The 21,353-nt window shown below is 36.1% G+C and overlaps 2 protein-coding genes across 14 annotated transcripts in view; one reads left to right on the forward strand and one right to left on the reverse strand.

Moving 5' to 3' along the window:
* CASC1 (cancer susceptibility 1) overlaps positions 1–13,049 on the forward strand; it is a 92,179-nt gene extending 79,130 nt beyond the window's left edge. For 3 of the 4 annotated variants that reach the window (XM_032287123.1, XM_032287140.1, XM_032287145.1), the window contains 6 exons: positions 231–391; positions 2,542–2,698; positions 7,340–7,554; positions 9,837–10,004; positions 11,508–11,621; positions 12,645–13,049. In XM_032287123.1, the coding sequence (XP_032143014.1) occupies positions 231–391; positions 2,542–2,698; positions 7,340–7,554; positions 9,837–10,004; positions 11,508–11,621; positions 12,645–12,920 (1,091 nt within the window). In that variant the 3' untranslated portion in view covers positions 12,921–13,049. The remainder of the gene's footprint in view (positions 1–230; positions 392–2,541; positions 2,699–7,339; positions 7,555–9,836; positions 10,005–11,507; positions 11,622–12,644) is intronic. The other variant, XM_032287133.1, reaches the window with a different exon arrangement.
* Positions 13,050–13,130: 81 nt separating this feature from the next.
* LRMP (lymphoid restricted membrane protein) overlaps positions 13,131–21,353 on the reverse strand; it is a 56,707-nt gene continuing 48,484 nt past the window's right edge. For 9 of the 10 annotated variants that reach the window (XM_032287170.1, XM_032287179.1, XM_032287156.1 and 6 more), the window contains 7 exons: positions 20,413–20,560; positions 19,482–19,525; positions 17,839–17,901; positions 17,653–17,702; positions 17,260–17,361; positions 14,735–14,842; positions 13,131–13,645 (listed from right to left, as the gene is read on the reverse strand). In XM_032287170.1, coding sequence (XP_032143061.1) covers positions 13,402–13,645; positions 14,735–14,842; positions 17,260–17,361; positions 17,653–17,702; positions 17,839–17,901; positions 19,482–19,525; positions 20,413–20,560 — 759 coding nt within the window. In that variant the 3' untranslated portion in view covers positions 13,131–13,401. The remainder of the gene's footprint in view (positions 13,646–14,734; positions 14,843–17,259; positions 17,362–17,652; positions 17,703–17,838; positions 17,902–19,481; positions 19,526–20,412; positions 20,561–21,353) is intronic. The other variant, XM_032287212.1, reaches the window with a different exon arrangement.

The following is a 21,353-nucleotide window of genomic DNA, read 5'->3' on the forward strand; positions in this document are numbered from 1 at the left end:
TAGATAAAATAAAAATGAAATCCTCCCTTACACTCCACCAGAACACATGTCTTATTTCCACTTTCAAGGTCAGCTCCATGAATCATTTGAGTTAACCACTTTTTGATAAGTTTTAGTAGCTACTTGAATAGACACTTCCTTTACCAGTATTAGAATTTTTAAATTCCTTTCCTAAGAACATACAAAACTGTTGTAATCTATTTGGAAACTGTTCATCTGATTAATTTTAGCACAGTTGTTGCTGGTAGAGAATTTGTCTGAAAAGCCGGAATTCTTTGAAGACAACATGGTGGATTTATGCCAGTTCACAACTCTGGGTGGAATATACCACTTGGATATTTTGGAGCTTCCTCCACAGTGTAAACGAGTGAAGGGATGGATGATTGTGGAAGTAGGTTGATTCTTGAATCAAAACTTATAAGTAAAATAATTGCTCACAGTTTTACTTTATTTCATATTATCTAGCATCTAATGAGCTTTACCTTACTAAACAAGCAAAAAGGAAAAAATGTAATTTTAGATTGTCTTAAATGTATTGGTATTGAAAATTTGAATCAGATACTAAAAGAATCTAAAATAATATGAACTTTATACTAGAATTTATATATGTTAACTTTATTGTAAATTTACATCATTATGTTTTCTTAGTGCCAGTTTAGCCTTAATATTAATAGTCTGGATAGATCAGAGGTTGGCAAACATTTTCTGTAACAAGCCAGATGGTAAATATTTTCAGCTTCGAGATCCCTACCAGCTCTGTTGAAGTTACTCAACTCTGCCATTGCATTGCTAAAACTGCTGTGTATAAACGAATGGGCACAGCTATGTTCCATAAAACTTTATTTACGAAAATCGGTGGTGGGTGGGATTTCCCAGGAACCATAGCTTGTGGACTCTAGTCTAAATCAGTGGTTGTAAATATGTGTTCCCTCAAGCAGAGGCATCAGCATCCTCTGGCATCATCTGGGAATTTGCTAGAAATGCAAATTAATGAGCCCCACCTCAAACTTACTAAATCAGAAACCCAGAGGTAAGGCTTAACAATCTGTGTTTTGGGAAAACCCACCCTAAAGTTTGAAAATCACTAGTCTAAATCCTTAATATACAAAATGGGATCCTAAATCAATAGCATATCACCAGCAACATTAGTGTCAGCCGGGAACATGCAAGAAATGCATAATTTTGGGCTGCACCTCAGAGCTACTGAATCTGCAGTTGAACAAGATCCCCAGGTGATTCACATGCACATTGAAGTTTGAAAATCACCAGTCCACATGATGCCAATGCTGCCGATGCACTGACCACACTTTCAGTGGTAAAGTCACTGATGACAACAGCTGTTAGATCATCTTTCAAGGAGTTTCTCACCACTGTTTATAAGTAGTAACACTTGCACTGTTATTGACTTGGTTTATTTTTAATTTAACCTCATGGTGGCTTGCTTCCTGTAGAATGCTACCACATATATCCAGTTAAGTTGTTATAGGCTGCTCCTTCCTTCCTCTCCTTCTCCCTCCCACCCTTACTGTCTGTCTCTTTTCTTCTTACCCTCTCTCACTGTCTCCCCTAACACCACATGTACACAGATTGCTGGGTACTTGTCATCCGCAATCAAATCCATTAAGGACCTTGGTTCATTCTTGTATTTGAGAAGTGTTTTCCAACCTCTTTCCCCCCCGTTATTGCCCTAATCACCTCCCACTCCAGTAAAATTTTAATATACTCTTTATCCATTGGAAGTTCCCAGCCTGAGCTGGGGTTTTCAAGAATCCATCTAAAGATCTGTTGTTCTTGACTTTTGTCACAATGTCCTGAGATCACTTCATACTCTCCTCTTGAACCTAAAGAATCCTCCTTCACAGCCATTTTTCTCTCCTGCAACAAAGAGGCTTTCCTCATTTTCAAGGCTTTTTCAGTAACTTTTCCTCTAGAATCTTGCCCTATCTAATTTTCCCTCTATTTTCTAATATTTTTAAGTTTTCCTTTCTTCCGTAGATCCTTCTCTGCTGCATTCGGATAATGCACAAATCTTTCTTATCCCAGAAAAATCTGCTGTCTGCTTAATTCACTTTCATCTGTTCGTTTCCATACTTCTCAGTAGGTTGTCTATGTTTCTTTCTTTACCTACACACCCTTAGCATGGTATTAGAGCATGTGATTTAGGGTCCCATAGACCAGTTTTTGAGTTCTGGTGCCCTTTCGAAGTCATTTTGCAATCTTTCTCAAGTTACTTGATTTTTCTAAGTCTTAGTTATCATCTCTGTTAAATATAGGCATTTAGGATTGCTTGGAGGAATAAAATGATGAGGAAGCCCCAGCACACGATCTGGCCCATAGAAAATTATGTACATTCATATTTGGTAACTTTTTTCCTCAGTCATTTATCTTTTAAATTTTGTTGTGACATTTTGTTAATCTCTATATAAATGGGATCAAACTGCAGTGCTTATTAAAAATAGCTATATAGCTTATTCAGTGCTATTTACATTTTTCACTGTTACCAGTCAACTAACTTGATGTTGTTTTGGTCATTTTTAAAAGATACGGAAAGAAGGTTTACAGAAATACACATATCCTCCAGAAACTACAGAAGACTTGGAGACAGAAAATGCTTTCCCACCTATAGAGGTCACACTTGAGGTTCATGAGAATGTAATCTTTTTTGAGGATCCTATGGTTGCCAGGTGGGATGCTGAAGGTACAGCTTTTATAATTATGTAATCAAAAAATGGGTAATAAGACCCTTAAATTGAAACAGAAAGTGTAGTGTATTAACTGAGCTTCTTATCTTACATATTTCTATGCCAATTCTAGGGTCTCATTTTGTTTGTTTTTGATAGAAATGAATAGCGATTAGAGTTTAAAATTTGCTGAGTGTTGTAACTATTCCTAAAGTATCTGCCATTGTCCATGAACTATTACTTTATGATTGTATCATTGTGTTTATTAGAAATGAGTGAAAGTCTGGGCACGCTCGTGCCTGTGAATCCCAGCACTCTGGGAGACTGAGGCGGGTAGATCATCCGAGCTCAGGAGTTCAAGATCAGCCTGGGCAACATGGTGAAACCCCGTCTCTCTACTAAAAAATTAAAAAAATTAGCTGGGCGTGGTGGTGCCTGCCTATAACCGCAGCTGCTTGCGAGTCTGAGGCATAAGAATTCCTTGAACCTGGGAGGCGGAGGTTGCCATGAACTGACATGGCACCACTGCACTCCATCCTGGGTGACAGAGTGAGACTCTATCTTAAAAAAAAAAAAAAAAAAAAAGACCAGGCCAGGTACGGTGGCTCATGCCTGCAATCCTGGCATTTTGGGAGGCTGAGGCTGGTGGATCACCCGAGGTCAGGAGTTTGAGAGTAGCCTGGTCAATATGGTGAAGGTTCATCTCTACTAAAAATAGAAAACTAGCGGGGTACAGTGGTGCACACCTGTAATCCCTGCTACTCGGCAGGCTGAGGCAGGACAATAGTTTGATCCCAGGAGGCGGAGGTTGCAGTACGCCAAGATGGCACCACTGCACCCTACTCTGGGCCACAGAGCAAGACTCTGTCTCAAAACAAAACAAAACAGGCAAAAATTAGTGAAAATATCAAAATAAGGCTGGGCGCTGTGGCTCATGCCTGTGATCCCAGCACTTCAGGGGGCCGAGGCAAGTGGATCACCTGAGGTCAGGAGTTCGAGACCAGCCTGGCCAACATGGCAAAACCCCATCTCTACCAAAAAACAAAAATTAATGGGGTGTAGTGGCACATGCCTGTTGTCCCAGCTACTTGGGAGGCTGAGGCAGGAGAATTGCTTGAATCCAGGAGGTGAAGGTTGCAGTGAGCTGAGATTGTGCCACTGCACTACAACAACAGGGCGAGACTCCCTCTGTCTCCAAAAAAAAAAAAAAAAAAAAGAAGAGAAAAAAAAAGAGAAAATATCAAAATAGTTTAGCAAATCAAAAGTAGATAAAAAGTCTACTCTTGAAATAACCGAATAGTTCAGATTTGGATGATTAATATTTGATTATTTCAATGTTAATCATTTATAAGTTTCACATAAGTATTGAGGATGAGGAATGGGCAAATGGGAAACCTGAGAAAGAGGAAAACTAGCCACTGTATACCTTTTTATAACATTTTATTTTTAAGCTATGAGACATTACTGGTTATTCAAAAATTAAATATTAATAAAATTAGAAGTATCTACAGCAATATAAGCTAATGATTTGTTAATCATTAACAAATACCTCCTTTGGAGTAGGCTTGCCGAATTTTGAAAGATCTTGGTCTTGTGTGTTATGTATGCAGTTTTAAGGATCCTAGATGAGAAGAGTAATGCCTTTGCTTTTAAGGTTGTTTTATATCCATCTACTGGTGAAGTGATTTATATGCTTGGTGATAGCTGAAAACAGATAAGATCACTAAGGCACAGAGCTCTTACATAATCTACTTATTTAGTTATGGAAAATTTAGGAACAGAGAATTTAGGAATTTATACCAAGAAGTTTAAATATTTGGTATTTTAAATTTTTTAATGAATGCCCCGGTGCTCTACATTTTTGTTTGTATAGACAGGCCTACAAGATGTATTATTTATATTCTAGAAATAGCCTATGTATTAAAAACGGTAGGCCAGTCACAATGGCTCATGCCTGTAATCCTAGCACTTTGGGAGGCTGAGGTGGGTAGATTACTTGAGCTCAGGAGTTCAAGACCAGCCTAGGTAACATGGAGAAACCCCATCTCCACAAAAAGTACAAAAATTAGTCAGGCGTGGTGGCATGTGCCTGCAGTCCCAGCTACCCCAGAGGCTGAGGTGAGAGCATTGCTTGAGCCCAGGAGGTTGAGGTTGCAGTGAGCTGTGATCTTGTTCCAGCACTCCAGTGTGGGTGACAGAGTGAGACCCTGTCTCTAAAAATAAAAAATAAGTTTAAAAACCCAGTAAATTCTAACATATTAAACTATAAGATACATCAAAATGAAAAATTATATCTCTTTTGATATTGTTTCAGAGGTGTCACTTTAATGGCAATATTCCTAAATATTTGTCACATTAAAAATCATTCACATGACCAGGTGCGGTAGCTCACATCTGTAATCCCAGCACTTTGGGAGCTGAGGATGGCGGATCACCTGAGGTCAGGAGTTCAAGACCAGCCTGGCCAACTTGGCGAAACCTTGTCTCTACTAAAAGTAAATTAGCTGGGTGTGGTGTCACGTGCCTGTAATCCTAGCTACTCCGGAGGCTGAGGCAAGAAAATCACTTGAACCCAGGAGGCGGAGTTAGCAGTGAGCTGAGATCGCGCCATTGCACTCCAGTCTGGGCAACAAGAGTGAAACTCCATCTGAAAAAAAAAAAAAAAAAAAGATTCCCACAAAATTAAAATCAGACAAGGTAAATTATTCCACACAATTCAGGGAAATAAACGCATGCAAAATTTTACTCTGTAACTTCAGCAATTAGACAGCAGTAATTTACCACTCTAGTAATTTTTAAACCATGGGAAACTTTTTATCCAGAAATACAAGAAATTTGGAGAATTTATTTGTAGCTAATAACTTTTTACTTTACAAATTAAAATGATTTGTTAATGTAGAGACAAAAAGAAATTAAAAATAAGTTTGTGAATGTAATTTATTTATTGTACGAAATTTAAGAGTAAAAACTAGTCCACAGAACCCTCCAGTTGAGAACAGGAAAGAGAGCTAAGTAGAAAGGGAGAGTGGGTCTGGGAAGAAAATGGTTCATTTATTTGTCCTATAAAGATGACCCCCACACCACCCCCCAAAAGAAGGAATACAGAGGTAAATGAGGCATACTTTCTTGCTCCAGGAGTTTCAAAATTGTAGGAGAGGCAGACAGGAAAACACCATATTGTAATACATCGTAGTGGGGTACTAGCATAGATGTAAAGGGCTCTCTAGAGCCTGACAGGGATGGCTCAATCTTTAGCATAAAGGAAGGCATCTTATGGGATGGAATATTGAACAAGGCTCTCAAAGTCGAAGAGAACATTTGCATGCAAGTCTCTGTGTGGACATATTTTCAGTTATGTTAGGTATGCACCTGGAAGTAGAATTGCTGGGTTGAGTGCTGAGTTTATATTTAACTTTCAAAGAAACTGCCAAATTGTCTTTAAAAGTAGTTGTACCGTTTTACATGTCTGCCAGCAGTATATGAGGTTTCTTGTTTGTTCACAACATTTGTTATTTATCTTTTTGATTCTAGCCATTCTAGTGGTTATGAAGTAATATCCCACTGTGGTTTTAACTTATTTTTCTAATTGCTAATAATATTGACCATCTTTTTAAGTACTTATTAGCCTTTCTTCTTTGGGGAAATGTTTATTCAAATCATTTACCCACTTTTAAATTAGGTTGTGTTTTATTATTAAGTTGTAAGAGGCACAAAAGACCACATATAAGATTATTGGATCTGTGTGAAAAGTCTGAAAAAGGCACATCTTTAAAGACAGGAAGTACATTAATCATTGCCTGGGGCTGGAGGTGGGAATGGAATTAACTGTAAATGAACATTAGGATCTTAATGTGGGGATAAAAATGTTCTAAAACTGGATTGTGGTGATGGCTGCACAACTGGGTAAATTTACTAAAGATAATTGAATTATATACATAAAACACATGACTTTTGAAGTCATTTTAAAGCAAAGATGAGGCCAGGTGTGGTGGCTCATGCCTGTAATCCCAGCACTTTGGGAATCCGAGTCAGTTGGATCACGAGGTCAGGAGTTCAAGACTAGCCTGGCCAAGGTGATGAAACCCTCTCTCTACTAAAAATACAAAAATTAGCTGGGCGCAGTAGCTGGCACTTGTAATCCCAGCTACTTAGGAGGCTCAGGCAGAATTGCTTGAACCTGGAGGTGGAGGTTTCAGTGAGCTGAGATTGTGCCATTGCACTCTAGCCTGGGTGACAGAGCAAGACTTTGTCTCAAAAAAAAAAAAAAAAAAAAAAAGGTGAAGAGAATGTATCTGAAAGATTAGGGAAGAGTACTGTAGGAGTAAAGAACTGTATAGCCGAGGCCCAGAGGTATACATGCAGTGTTGTTAGAGAAAGAAAAAAGTTAGGTTGAAAACAGAAAAACTTTTTTTCTTGAGAAGTGGCAAGGAATGGAGCCAATAAAGTGAGTCAGAGCTTCATTCTGAAGGTCTTACCATGCTGCGGAGGTGGGACTTGATCCTGTAGGCAAGGGAAATCTCTCAGCAAAGTTGGCCTTCTTTTGAGATCCTATTCTAAACATGAAAGATCAATTTACACATAAAGCAATTTTTTTGATGATTCATCTTTTTTACAGGAAAAAAATGAAACTAGTATCACTTTCTTCATTAATTATAAAGGTAAACATTGGAGAACTGATGGCATCAGCAATGTATTCTACAAACCAAAAGAAAGACTTGTAACATTCAGCCTGGAAACCTTTGGCCCTCTTACCTTGATTCAAGATGCTCATATTAACATGCCGTACCAGTCATGGGAACTAAGACCACTTGATGTAAATAAAGTGCTTTTAACTGTGACTACAGTATTTACGGAGATTCAAATACAAATTAAGGTGAGTAACTATTACAGCTGTTATGTACTGTCATATCAGAGGTAAACCATTTTGATGGATATACTAGTTTGTCAAAGCAATCAATGGCTGCTGATTTATATACTGAAATATAAATGTCTTATAATGACATTGAAAATGTACCTTGAGCTATATTTCCAAATGAAATATTTAATAATTAAATAGGCAATAACATGTAAGTAGCAAAGCTCAAACTCAAACTTGTACCCTAAAGTTACAAAGGATAGATCAATTGATGAACCGACGAGTCTGGTTGCAGTATGAATTTTAGGGGTTTTTTTTTTTTCGAGACAGGGTCTCACTCCATTGCCAGGTGCCAGGCTGGAGTGCAGTGGCGCGATCTCAGCTCACCGTAACCTCCACCTCCTGGGTTCAAGCAATTCTCCTGCCTCAGCCTCCCAAGTAGCTGGGACTACAGGCCTGCGCCAGCACACCCAGCTAATTTTTGTATTTTTAGTAGAGACAGGGTTTCACTATGTTGGCCAGGATGGTCTCAATCTCTTGACCTCATGATCTGCCCGCCTTGGCCTCCCAAAGTGCTGGGATTACAGGTGTGAGCCACTGTACCCAGCCGAATTTTAGAGTTTTTGATCCATCCTAAAGGGGCTACCTGATTTTTATCATCCAGCCATTTGAAATCTCTTTTGAGGTTGGTTTCTCTCCGAATAATCCTCCATTGCTCATCAGTCAGAAATTACATAGCCTGGGCCGGGCGTGGTGTCTCACACCTGGAATCCCAGCACTTTGGGAGGCCAAGGCGGGTGGATCACCTGAGGTTAGGAGTTTGAGACCAGCCTGGCCAACATGGTGAAACCCCGCATCTACTAAAAATACAAAAAGTAGCTGGGCGTGGTGGCACATGCTGGTAATCCCAGCTACTCAGGAGGCTGAGGCAGGAGAATCACTTGAATCCTGGAGACAGAGGTTACAGTGAGCTGAGATTGCACCACTGTACTCCAGCCTGGGCAACAGAGTAAAACTCTGTCTCAAAAAAAAAAAAAAAGAATTTACATAGGCTGACATTTATGGAGACAAAAGTAGATTAGTGGTTACCTGGGGCTGGGGGTAGATGGGGATTAACTATAAATGAGATAAGGGATCTTATTGGGGAGGATGAAAGGAATTTATGGTGAGAGATGTAACACTCTGTAAAGTTATTAAAAATCTTTGAATTATACACTTGAAATAGGTGAATTTTATGGTATGTAAAATATATCTTAAGTTGTTTTTAGAGAGATAGGTCGGGATTCCTCATGAATACAGAAAGCCTAGAATATTATTAAACTTTCCTTTTAAAACTAGATGAGATGGGAGTTCAGAATCATCAGCGCTGCGAGTGCCCTTAAAATGCTTCTGGTCTATCCTCCCATTTTATATAGAGAAAAACTAAGGCCCATAGAGGTTAGGAAGTTAAGTAACCTTTCTGAGATTGTGTAAGGGGATTGTATTGCTGGAGCCTCCTTTCAGGCTTCCCTGCACCATTCCAGCAACCCTGACGACCCCGGTGCAAAGAATCTTCCTCTAGACTCATGGAAAAATATAAGCACCTTCACAGTGTTCACTTATGAATATGACAATTGAAACACCCAAGACTGCTCAGTGTGCGTTTTCAGGTTAGTGGATCTGTGCTGTCTAATGCGGTGGCATTAGGCAGCTACCAGCCATGTGTAGCTACTGCATGTGACTATCCAAATTAGTACATGCTCTAGCTGTAAAATAAACACAGATTTTGAGTACTTGGTATGAAGAATGTAAACTCGTTAGTAATTTCTATACTGATTACATATTGAAATATTTTAGATATATTGGATTAAATGAAATATAGTAACATAAAATGAGATGTGAATTCTGTATACCTTCAAACTGTCACTTTGCCAGACTTTAAAACTGCCTCATTGTGTTAACTTTTACAGGTGTGAAAAGAATGATCCCTAAAAGTTCAATCATAATTGTTATCTAATAACTATTTTAATTCATTGTGAACATACGCATATTCTTATAACTGATAAAATAGGAAACTTGAGAGATACTTTGGTCCATTTCCTTGATTGTTCTGATGAAGCCCAAAAAGAGTAAACTGCTTAAGGTAACATGGGGACTTTGTGTCAGAGCATTCAGATGAGGCCTAAGAATGCCCTGCATTCCTTCTAATACAGGGTGATAGATGATTTTTAAAAATGTATAAAGCATCTAAAGGCTGCACCTAGAATAAGACTAAATTAATGATTTTTAAAATTTACATAAAGGCTTTTTTCTTAAACTAGGAAAACCTCTGCATGTTATCTTCAATCAAACTAAGAGACAAGAAACACGTCTCTATTTTGGAAGGGAAATGGATGACTCCTATTCCTTTCATTATTGCTTTGAAAGAAGCTGGACTGAATATCTTTCCTACTAGATACTCTCATTTTTATGTTATTATAAACAATAAGGTAAGAATGAACCTTTCCAAATTTAATGCGGCAGACATTTAAAATGTTAGCAAGTATTAAATGTTATATAATATTATATAACTGTTTTATATATTCACTTATACAGTATTATACTTAGAAATAGATGAAAAGACCAGAAATCCAGGGTTCTCTTAAGTTTAATAATTTTCCCTAAGCAAATAAGGCTGTAGTATGATCTTCATATTGACAAATGGAACATATCCACAGGTGATCAGTTTAATGCAAAGGTAGTTTAAGCAATTCTCATTCTGTATACTTTTTTTCCATTACTGGATATTATGTAAGATTTCTTAAAAGAGTAAATAACTCTGCACTTTCCCAAACATGGTAAGTTAGGCAAAATTAAAAATACAAGGTCCACTAATGTACAAAGCCCACTTCCTTTAGTTTTTTGGCAGAGCCTCCATGTCTATGTACTGGAACTTCATGTTCCTCATAAGGCTTTACTCCAGCAGGATCCTTCCAAGTTAAACTGTGAGCTTCTTGAGGATGGGGCTCATTTCTTAATCAACTTTCATCCTTCTAGCATCTAGCATAGTCCTAGAATATAGTAGATGGTTAGTAAACATTTGTGATATACAAAGACACAAAGTAACTTCTAATCATGAAAAGTATATGTGTAGGCAGAAGAGTTCTATATTCAAGAAGATTAATGAATGTATCAAAAGATGACAATATAAGTAGGTATTTGTATAACATTTAGAAATAAGTGTATATATATATATACGCATAGGAAAAAACCCTTGGTTTTAGTAACTCAAATTGCCTGTTACTCTACAATGTTGAATATAGTGTTCTCTCATGCTTTCAGAATATTCTATGCAAGGAAATATTTTTTTCTGAACACCTACATGCTAGGCACTATTTTAGATGATTAGAATACATCAATGAATGAAACAAAGGTCCTTACCTTTGTTTTCCTTCAGAGTCGAAGGAAAAAAAATTAAAAAATAAATGATTAGTATGTTAAGGTGAAAAGGCTATGGAGAAAAGAAAAGGTAGATCAGGAATAATGGGGTTGAGGCCGTATGACACCCATGTTAAATAGGTGTCAGGGAGGGCAGCTCTGTGAGAGAGAACACTTGAGCGAAACTCACAGGTGGGGACTTTAGCCACATGCATATCTGGGGAAGCAGCTTCCAGGTAAACAACTGGAGCAAGAGCCCCACGGGAGTGGCCTGGTGTGCTAGAGGTTTGGAGGAACAGCAAGGAAGCCATGGGGCTGGAACTGAGAGAACAAAGGGAGAAGAAAAAGAGATCAGCAGTCAGGAGTAGGGATGCCAGAGGGCCTTGCAAGTCGTTAACTTTGGATTCTATTCTCAGAGAAAGGGGAAGCTATTGCCCAGTGCTGAGAGGAGTCATGCACTCTGACTTAAAATTGTAAGTGGATCCTTCTGTGTTGAGAATAGATCAAAGGAGGCCAAAGATGGAGGTAGACTTGGAAGGCTCAAAGATCAATTCTATTTGTTTATATATTGACAGGTTCCTTTGGTAGAAGTGAAAGCTTATCGACAGATGGCCCTACTAAGTTCTGCTTTTGCATTTGGTTGGAGCAAGTGGAACCTACTATGTAATTCTACAAAAGTTGTATTTAAGGTATAATATGTAAAAACCCATAAAACTACTTTGTCCTCCAAAAGAAGATAAAGTACTCAAAGACTAAATGAATGTAGACTATGGCTTCCCCTCTTAGAAAGGTTAAAAAAAAAAATTAACATTCAATATGGCGTTTTAAAATTTCAAGATTTTTTTTGGTCAAAAATATAAATCCAAACTATATAAAGTTTATGCCTTTGTTGCCCATTATGGTATCAATAATGGACTTCAAACCAGGCCAGAGTCTTTGTATCTCTGCAAATTGACTCCAGAACAAATGGAAGCCTTGCTGGGTGCAGTGGCTCACACCTGTAATCCAGCCACTTGGGAAACTGAGGTGGAAGGATCGCTTGAACCCGGGAGTTTGAGGCTGAAGTGAGCTATGATCACACCAACTGTACCCGAGCCTGCACAACAGAGTGAGGCCCCCATCTCTTAAAAAAAAAAAAAAAAAAAAAAAACAAAAAGAAGCTTTTAACATGAATATGTCTGTGACTTGTAAGCCCTCTCCTCTGAGAAGGTTAGTCCTCCAACTTAACTTTCTGATGCCTTATCAGATAGTAGTAAGTATATCTTATCAAATTCCAAAAGCTGACTGATGAATGCTTTGGCCTAAACAACCAACCATATTTGTTTTTCTTGTTTGTTGTGTTTCCCCCACTCAAAACTCCTTGAGGGCAGGGCTTTTTTGTTGCGGTTGTTATTTATATATGCTGTACGTCTATATTTTTTCTGTGTTTTCTTTCCCTGTTACATCACCAGAACTTAGAACAGTACCTCACACATGACAGGCACTAAATATTTGTTGCATGAATTAATACAGGTGGATAAGCTCCATAATCACCAAAATATAGTGTCATGGTTTTTCAATACCCAATAATGGAATACTGTACTTACATTGTTTCTTTTAACCTTTGCAATTTGGGGGATAAATTGAACCCTTCAATTAATAATCTACTTCCAAAATGTTGAATAGAAGAGGAATTATTAACAAGTTGCTTGAATTTCCTTTATTTTTTTTAGGTGAGGGAACACCTTACTGAAGAATGTACTGAGACTCCTAATTGGGCCATTTTAATGTTTAGTGGTGACAGGGCACAAAGACTTAAGATCACGGAAGACAGTGAGGCATTTTCTGAAGCACTTAAAGAAGAAACTGAGTTTCATTCTACTTTATATCACATGCTGAAGGATTGTGCTTCTAAGGAAGCAATGGAGAAAGTCAGGAGTTCCAACTGTCAGTTTGTCAACTCTGTGTGCCACATGCTGCTCTCTACCAGATTGCTCAGCTATTCCTAACCGCCGCTTACGAACTGTGTTCAGTATGAAGAACGAAGCATGGTGAAAGACACTCAGGTAGTTCTGCAACAGAATGTAATGAGTGAGTTAATCCATTTCAAATAGACTATTAAAATTTTCTAATCAGCATTTTCTATTCATTTTATTTTAAACAAAGTATTTTTTTTCTTTTGAATACTTGGCCTGATGAGAATTTTAACTTTCACTCTATGAAGATTTAAATGATTCTTTATTTCAGTAAAATTTAACAAACAATATATAATATTTCTTCCTTAAAAAGCTCATTCAAAGATCATAGACTTCTTCCCCGTTGTATTTTAGTTGGGGAGATAAAGGCAAAAAGAGGAAATGTAAGCTTTCTTACAGTCATTCTGAGAACCTCTGGTTTCATGCTTTACTTTTCCAGCTAAAAGTTACTAATTTACAAAGTTCAGATACTGAAACTTCAAAATCAAGATCCATTTATTAGGATGTCCTGCTGTTACACTGGTGGTGGCCCATTGTGTCGGAGTCTGGTAAATGGCCACAAGATATGTTCTAGGGACGTCCATGAGTCCTCTTCCTGTGTGGGAGCGGCATCCACAGACTTCTGGAAGAATCGGCCTGTGAGGAAGCTCATCAAAGCTGCAAACAGTACAATGAATGCAAGAGAAAGCCAGACGGCCTTATTAGCCTTTCTGATGGAGGACTTGAGATGTGTTGCCCAGGAAGCTATCGTATCATAACTATAAGGAAAACAAACAGAATTTGGTAATCAGTAATTTGTCATTAGAAACATTCCTTTTGCTAACAACACCAGTCAAGTGATCTGCCTTTCAATCTACATATTATGATTTATCATTTTGGTTTTGGAAACAATCTGCCTTCCACTCTTTGTAGTTATTAGGATTAGAGAAATGATGTGCTATGATGAGAATCTGAAAATTATGTGTTATAGGCATTATCTTCCAGCAAGTACATACAAGTATCTCATTCTTTGAGCAAGGTAAGGCAACATATTCCTACAGTGGAAACAAAAATGTTATTTGCTGGGTAGAGGGGAGTGTATGTGTATGTACTTGTGTATGTATATAATATTCCTCCTTTATTCTTGTGGGTATGCACCACGACCTCCAGTGGATGCCTGAAGCTGAAAATAGTACTAAACCCTATATATACTGTTTTTTCCTACGGATACATGCCTATAATAAAATTGATTTTATGAATTAGGCACAGTAAAGATGAACAATAACATAGAATAATTTATAACAGTATGTTACAGTAAAAGTTATGTGAATGTCATCTGTCTCTCAAAATATTTTACTATATTCACCTATTTTTGGATTGCAAAAGTGAAACCACAGGTAAAGGAGGACTAAAATTTAAACTCCATTTGTTTTAAAAACATCCACCAATAATACGTATTACACCATTTAAGTCTTTGAAAAATAGTTAACCCTGTGCTAGATACTACTAAGATTTTACATTTGCTAATTCATCTAATCATAACACCAACACAATGACATGGGTACTGTTAGCATCTTTATATAGAAATTGTTACACAAAAATAGATGAACTTGCCCAGGTTACACGGCTCGTTAGAGGGCTGGAATTCGAACCTAGGCTGTCTGGTTTTGGAGTCAAGTTCCTATAAACTCTCCTGCCACCTTTGTAACATAGATTCAAGGAAAACTAGACATACTAAATGTGTTATTCATATTAAATGTAGCAATTTGGCATCTCTTTTAGTAATTTGGTTAAGATTAATACTGTCAGCCCTGCCTCATCCTTTCCCATTCTACTAAAATGGTAGAATTTTCAAGTAGATAACTTACACTGAAGAGACATCCCGCCTTGATGGATGATTTTTCTTTTCAGAAAGACTTGGCTTCCTTGTCCTTTCTACTATTTCTTCTCCAGGTGGCTCTGAGTCATCTTTAGTTCTGTAAGTAAATATTGTTTTTAATATTTGAAACTAAGGACATGCTATAATTATTCATGAAATACTGGTAATCTTACTGTAACTCAAGAGGCTTACAAATATTTGTTCTGTTTTGGGGAAACTCAATAAATATCTAACTCTAGAAGTCAAATCACCAAATTTATAATTAAAACATTTATAGAAATTTAATTTAAAAATAGCTTCCTATATTTAGAAAAATAATGTTTGTGTAGAAAGTTTAGCCAAATATATATAAAAAAGGGGAAATTTAAAAAGAACATACAGAAGTTAGTCTCACCGCTCATCATTAACCAATGTTATTACTATGATTTCTTTCTCTGCATATAGATATGGTGTGCATGTTTAACCATACTTTATTAAACATTTTAATCTCAGCACTTTGAGAGGCCAAGGAGGGGGATTCCTCCCCAAGGTTCTCAGGACTCCAGGGATTGCTGGAGCCCTGGAGTTGGAGGCTGCAGTGACCTATGGTTGCACCACTGCACTCCAGCCTAGGCAACAGAGTCAGAATCTGTCTCAAAGAAAACTATATGTATGTGTATCTATTCTACACACCCATGTTTATATATTATTCATATTTATATAATATATATTATATAAATGTGTATACACATGTAATGTGTATACATATATTTTATATAATATGTAAATGTAATACATTTTATATGTGTACATATATAAATGTGTGTGTGCGTGTGTATATATGTATATATACACACACACACCTTTTTAAGAGACAGAGTCTGACTCTGTTGCCTAAGCTGGAGTGCAGTATATATAAATATATGCTATATATACACATATTTATATATATATACTTATATATTTACAAAGTTTATAATATAAAAATGTGTGTATATATTCTGGATGTATATACAGTATATAGTAAATATGTATGTATATGTGTATATATTATATATAAATAGGTATATATATTTCATATATGGATGTGTATATATACCTATGTGTTTGTGTGTATAACAAATGTGGACACCATATTTCTTTTAAATTTTTATTTAAATCTTTTCTCATTATTTTATTCCTTTCTCTGTATGATTTCTAATCAGTGCTCACTTGGACTATCATCAGAGTTCATTTGTTTTCTCTGAAAATCTTAATTTAAAAAGCATTTTTGAAAATATTCTCAATGAAAAGTTAGTTAAATTAATATTCAGTGAACTGGGAAATAGCAAGTGGATTGACTGTATTTGAAATCAAATTATATTATGTAAAGAGGTGTTCTTACACCTAAACAAAACATAATTGTTCCACTATATTTGCTGATGAGTTCCTAGTTGGATTTGAATTTTGAAATCTCAAGCTCTTAATACCCTGAGAATTGTCAAAGAGAAATGTGTCTCAAAGATTTATTTTCATTCAAACATCTGTAGGAAATACATATGATAGACTTTAGTTTTTAAAGAAAACAAGGTCCAAAAGCCAGAATAAATTGCATTTCTGTAAGATTCTCAAGGTTTCAGTCTTTTGTTTACAAAGACTTCCTTAGTAGAAATCATATCATACTAACACAAAGCAAAAACTAGATTATCTTTTGAAAGAGACTCTTGAACTGACTTTTTTTTTTCCAACCAGCTCAAAAAGATTCATTATGTTAATTCTAAATCTGAAAAGACTTTGTAACACATGCAATAGGCTCCCAGAACTTAAAAACTCTGAGGGGTTGCACCATGTTGTGCTCAACTTATCTTTATATTCCTTAGAAGTGAGCAGAGTGTCCATCACATGGTAAGCACTCATGAAAATACATAAAATAAACATAAAATCATTTCCATAAGATCTGTCATTTTAACAGATGTAAAACTGAGACCAAGTAAGCTTAGGCAGTTTTTCCAATGTCACCCAAGGACTCAGAGGTAGCATTTCTGCATATCCTCCTTCTTGCCCTCTACTTTACTCTATAGATTTGTTTCATTTACTATATACAGAGATAGCAATACAGAATTTCATGTTTCCTCTACTCTTCATTTACATAAATGGAAGATAGATGCACATACATGTTATATATCTGCCTGTATGTTATATAATACATGCATTATATATCTCATGTCTTTAAAAATATATAAATAGATGGACATTTTACTTCTGTTGCTCTTTATTGACCTTTCCCCATTATGGACAGACACCTGGACAGGAAAAAAATTACCTTCACAAATATGGCAAATTCCAGGGTCTTTTCTAACGTAAGTCCTCAAACTTTGCCATTCTAAGAGCTACGAGAGTGAATGTATTATTGTGCTTTACAGTTTATAAAAATTTTTTACAGTGAATTATCTTTTTAATGATACAGCATTATTTTATCTCCATGGAGTAAAAGTTATTCCCATTGTTTATGCCCCAGTTTATGTCAGGTTAATAAACACACTGAGCTTCACCTACTTTAGTTCACATTTTTCTTCTTCAGCATCTGCCCAGGAATAGGTGCTAATAAATCGAGGTAATGAGGGACGGTGTTCACTCTGCTTTGACCCCAAAATACGCCTAAATAAAGACGATTATAGCCACTTGTCAAATCAAATACATCTGTAGCCATTATCAGTTTTATTTCCTACTGCTTAAATAAATACAAAATTATATGTCCTATTTTTTTTTCTTGGCACATTCACAGATCATAATAAAAACTTCATAATTATATACCAATTTGTCTAATTATTCTGTTTACACTTTGTACAAATCAAATGTTACTATATCACTTAATTCGAGCACTCATTTAGTTTGGCCCAAGTTTAAAATAGTAAGGTTTCCAAAGAGGAACCATAAAATTACACTTACCAACTGCTTGACCTCCTACTGAATCGGTCATTATTTTCCATCCCAGCCACCTTTAGAAGTTCAAGTGTTAAAAGAAATGATAAAATACACGTTTATATTTTCTATTTTATAATACACTTTTATATTTCATATTTTCATATGAAAATGAATTTCCCCTTGACTAAGAATACTTAGGAATTATCTTACCATTCCTGCAGTTCCAATATTTCTGGGTAAAGAGGCAATAGTCACTCTTCGAAGAGAAGATGGCTAGCAGAAGGAGAAAAACGTACATTTAGATAACTCTCAATAATTCATCATTGTATGCAATACCAGTGAATATCCTTGTACATGCACATCCATGTACTTGACCACTGCTAAGTTAAACAGTAGACATAACTTAAAAGGACCCTCTTGTGGACAAATTGTTTTCCAGAAATATTTTACCAATTTATATTCCACCTAATTCAATGTTGGATTATTATAATTTATGCCAATAAAACAAATATAAGATTCCTTGTTTGGGTTTGCAATTATTTGACTTCTACTATTGAACATTGCTTTTTTATGTTAAATAATCATGTATATATCTTCTCTGGGAACCACCCATTTATGTTTACCATCTTTGTTCTATATTAATTATTGTTTATGTTGTATTTGGCCTATATTGAATCTTCATATTTCTGGCAGAAAACTTTTTATTGTTAATCCAGCCGAATCTATTTGTCTCTTTTGCTACCATTGCTTCTATGCTTAGAAAGATTTCTCCCAACTCAAGAGGAGATAAATATGTACCTACATGTATAGCTTTTTTGTTCATTGTTTCATTTTTTTCCATTTAACACATTTAAGGATTGCCATGTTTTAATGAATGAATGAGTTTCTTGAGATTTTTACAGAAAAACGTTATATAATATTGTGTGGTTCTTTAAGTACATCATAATACAAAATTTTTAAAAATGTAATAAATAAACTAAGGAGGTTGCATGTGAATCTTTTTCTTAAGCCACATCATCCCTACTTTAATTTCATAGATTAGTTGAGCATCAAGAGTATGAAATTGTGGCCCAAGAAACTTGGTTTCTAGTCATGCTCCTACCAATACGTGATCATAACTGATCACTTAACTGCTTTATTTCTCTTCCCTTATCTGTGAAAAAGAGGGATTTGTATGGAATGATTTTAAAGTCACTTATTCAAAAATTCTATATATCTATGTAATCCTGATTTTTACACAGTGGCAAAAACTGCCAGCTGACCTTCAGTGTCACATTCTTCCTTCCTAGTTAATAATAAGCCTCCTGATTTTTAGCTAGGCATACAGCCTCCTAAAAAGAAACTGTACTTTCCAGACTCATATGCAACCAAGAATGGAAAGAGAAATGTTATTTTGGACTTCTAGGGAATGTCTTTACAGGGAGATGGAACACTTGTTGCTTCTCCCTTTTTCTTAGAATGAGATGATGTAATGATGAGGGCGTGGTGCCTGGATCTGAAGTAGACATCTTAGACCCCGAGACAGAAGCCAAGGGCTGACGGAAGTGAGGCAGCAAGAAAGGAGGCTGGTCCTTCAGGGTTGCTGCTGTGCCATTGTTGGGTTACCTGTTTCCAACTTTAGTTTTATACAACAGAGAGAAACCATTATTATACTGACTTTCTTCATACTGCCAGGCACACTTAATTAATACACAAATATAGCAGAAAGCATAAAAGCATACTTAAACAAATATATCTATATGAATTTAAATCACTATTTTGTTATTTACATATAAAGGCCAGAGCTTCAAATAACATTTTAAAACCATCTTGTAAGTATTTGATAGACATTTGTTAAGTGAATTAGTAATTACCTTGGAGTTTAGAGAAGCTGAACGTTTTTTAATTTGGCAGTCATCTGAAAGGAAAAACACATTTACACATTTTAGCTATTGCACATGCAATTTATGTTTAAGCAATGTCTTAATTCTTTAAAGGTAAAGCAAAATTCAGAAAAGATTTATTAAGACTTTAGAGACTACTGAGCAATGTAAGTATCTGTTAATCATTCATTTCATGCTTCGTAACAATTACCATCTTAACCAATGGAATACAGTCCTCCGTCTCTCTGTGGTGTCCACAGTGCCTAGCTAGCACAGGGTAGGCACTACATGAGTGTCTGCTGGAGAAAGGAATCTAAAGTACTGTTCAGGAGAATATCAAATATGGTTACTGTTCTAGAACAGAGAACAGATTCTTGAAATAAGAATTCTCAGAGAAGTTCATATTTATTTTAAATAAAACTATTGTACAATTTTTTTAAGAAACAGTGTTATTCCCCATAGCCTCATATGTTTTTCTGTTTTCCAGTTTATCAATTAGCTTACTGAGCCAGGGCCATTCCTTCCTTGAGGAATCAACTATTGCTGATGAGAGCTCCCATTTAAGTGACTTCTCCTTAAATGGGAGAAATAACTAATGTATTATTAGTTATTTCTAATGTATAGAAATTCTAATGTATCCTCAATAGGGGAACACTAAGATCAACTTCATGAGTTGTATTAAACATATTCTGTCATCTCAGTAATCTAAATTAATAAATTTTGGTGTCATTACCAAAGAATTCTTCATGTCTCCCAACCTGTTTTCTGACACTTCACTTTTGGCTATATAAATAACAGGAATTAATTATATTTCTAATATAACCTTAACCCAAGAGTCTTATTGTACTAGTCATAATAAGACAGAGAACAAGAAAGAGGAGAATGTAAAAAAACATAACTAATACTATTAAACTTTTATTACCTTCATCTTCAAGAGGATTGAAAGACCGTTCATTCTGCAGAAGGACTTGTTTCAGTTCCTCTAATTCAGCATGCTCTTTGGCATACATCCTCTTCAAGTTTTCTACATGCTGAATCATCACTTCAACTGCTTTACTAACCCGGCTTTCCTAGCAAAAGAAAAATGAGCACATTTATATTGAAAATACTATTCTCAATTCTCAACTAAAAGATGGTAATTAAACACACTTACCTTCATTCCATTCCTAAATCCCACTACAATGGCAATAAATGGTTTAATAAAACAAAGACATGCATCTACAAGGGCAAACAGAAGAAAATATGACAACAAGACTTTGAAAGCTGGATAGAAGGACTAGTGGCAAATGACTATGAGGTAGAAAAGCTGAACCCTAAAAAAGGCAGTAAGAAAAGCCTAGACGCTTCCTAGGTTGCACCTCAGTAAGGTTGAAGGTGGGTATGTGAACAAAAGAAATGGTTGAAAGTCTATGTTAAAAAAAAAAAAAAAAAAAATTAGATCCAGAGATCCTCTCCGTACTCTGGCCAGCAGAGCAATTTTCCCTCCACTATTTTGGTGAAAGACTATATGCAGTTGGCTATCTAGAGAGAGTTAACTTGAGGTTCCACAGATTGGGAAACAACAGTTGATGATGGATCTATCATGCTGAAAACAACAGATTTAAGCAAAAATCTATATTCATATTGAATGTTAAGATCCAGCCTTATTCCTCCTCCTTCCAGCTTCCAAACACTGGCAGCCGGAGTTACACCCTCAAGGCAGGCAGTTGGAAGATTTTTCTGTGGTGATTCTAACATACTAAGATAAAAGTCCTATAACTGCTGACATTGGGAGTACCCCCAGTGAAACATTTTGAATGTTCATAGTGCTATGAATATTTGTGTACAAGTATCTGAGTGCCTGTTTTCAATTCTTTTGGGTGT

This window comes from Sapajus apella, unplaced genomic scaffold (assembly GCF_009761245.1).
Source record: "Sapajus apella isolate SASKATOON/1434 unplaced genomic scaffold, GSC_monkey_1.0 scaffold2, whole genome shotgun sequence".
Lineage (NCBI taxonomy): Eukaryota > Metazoa > Chordata > Mammalia > Primates > Cebidae > Sapajus > Sapajus apella.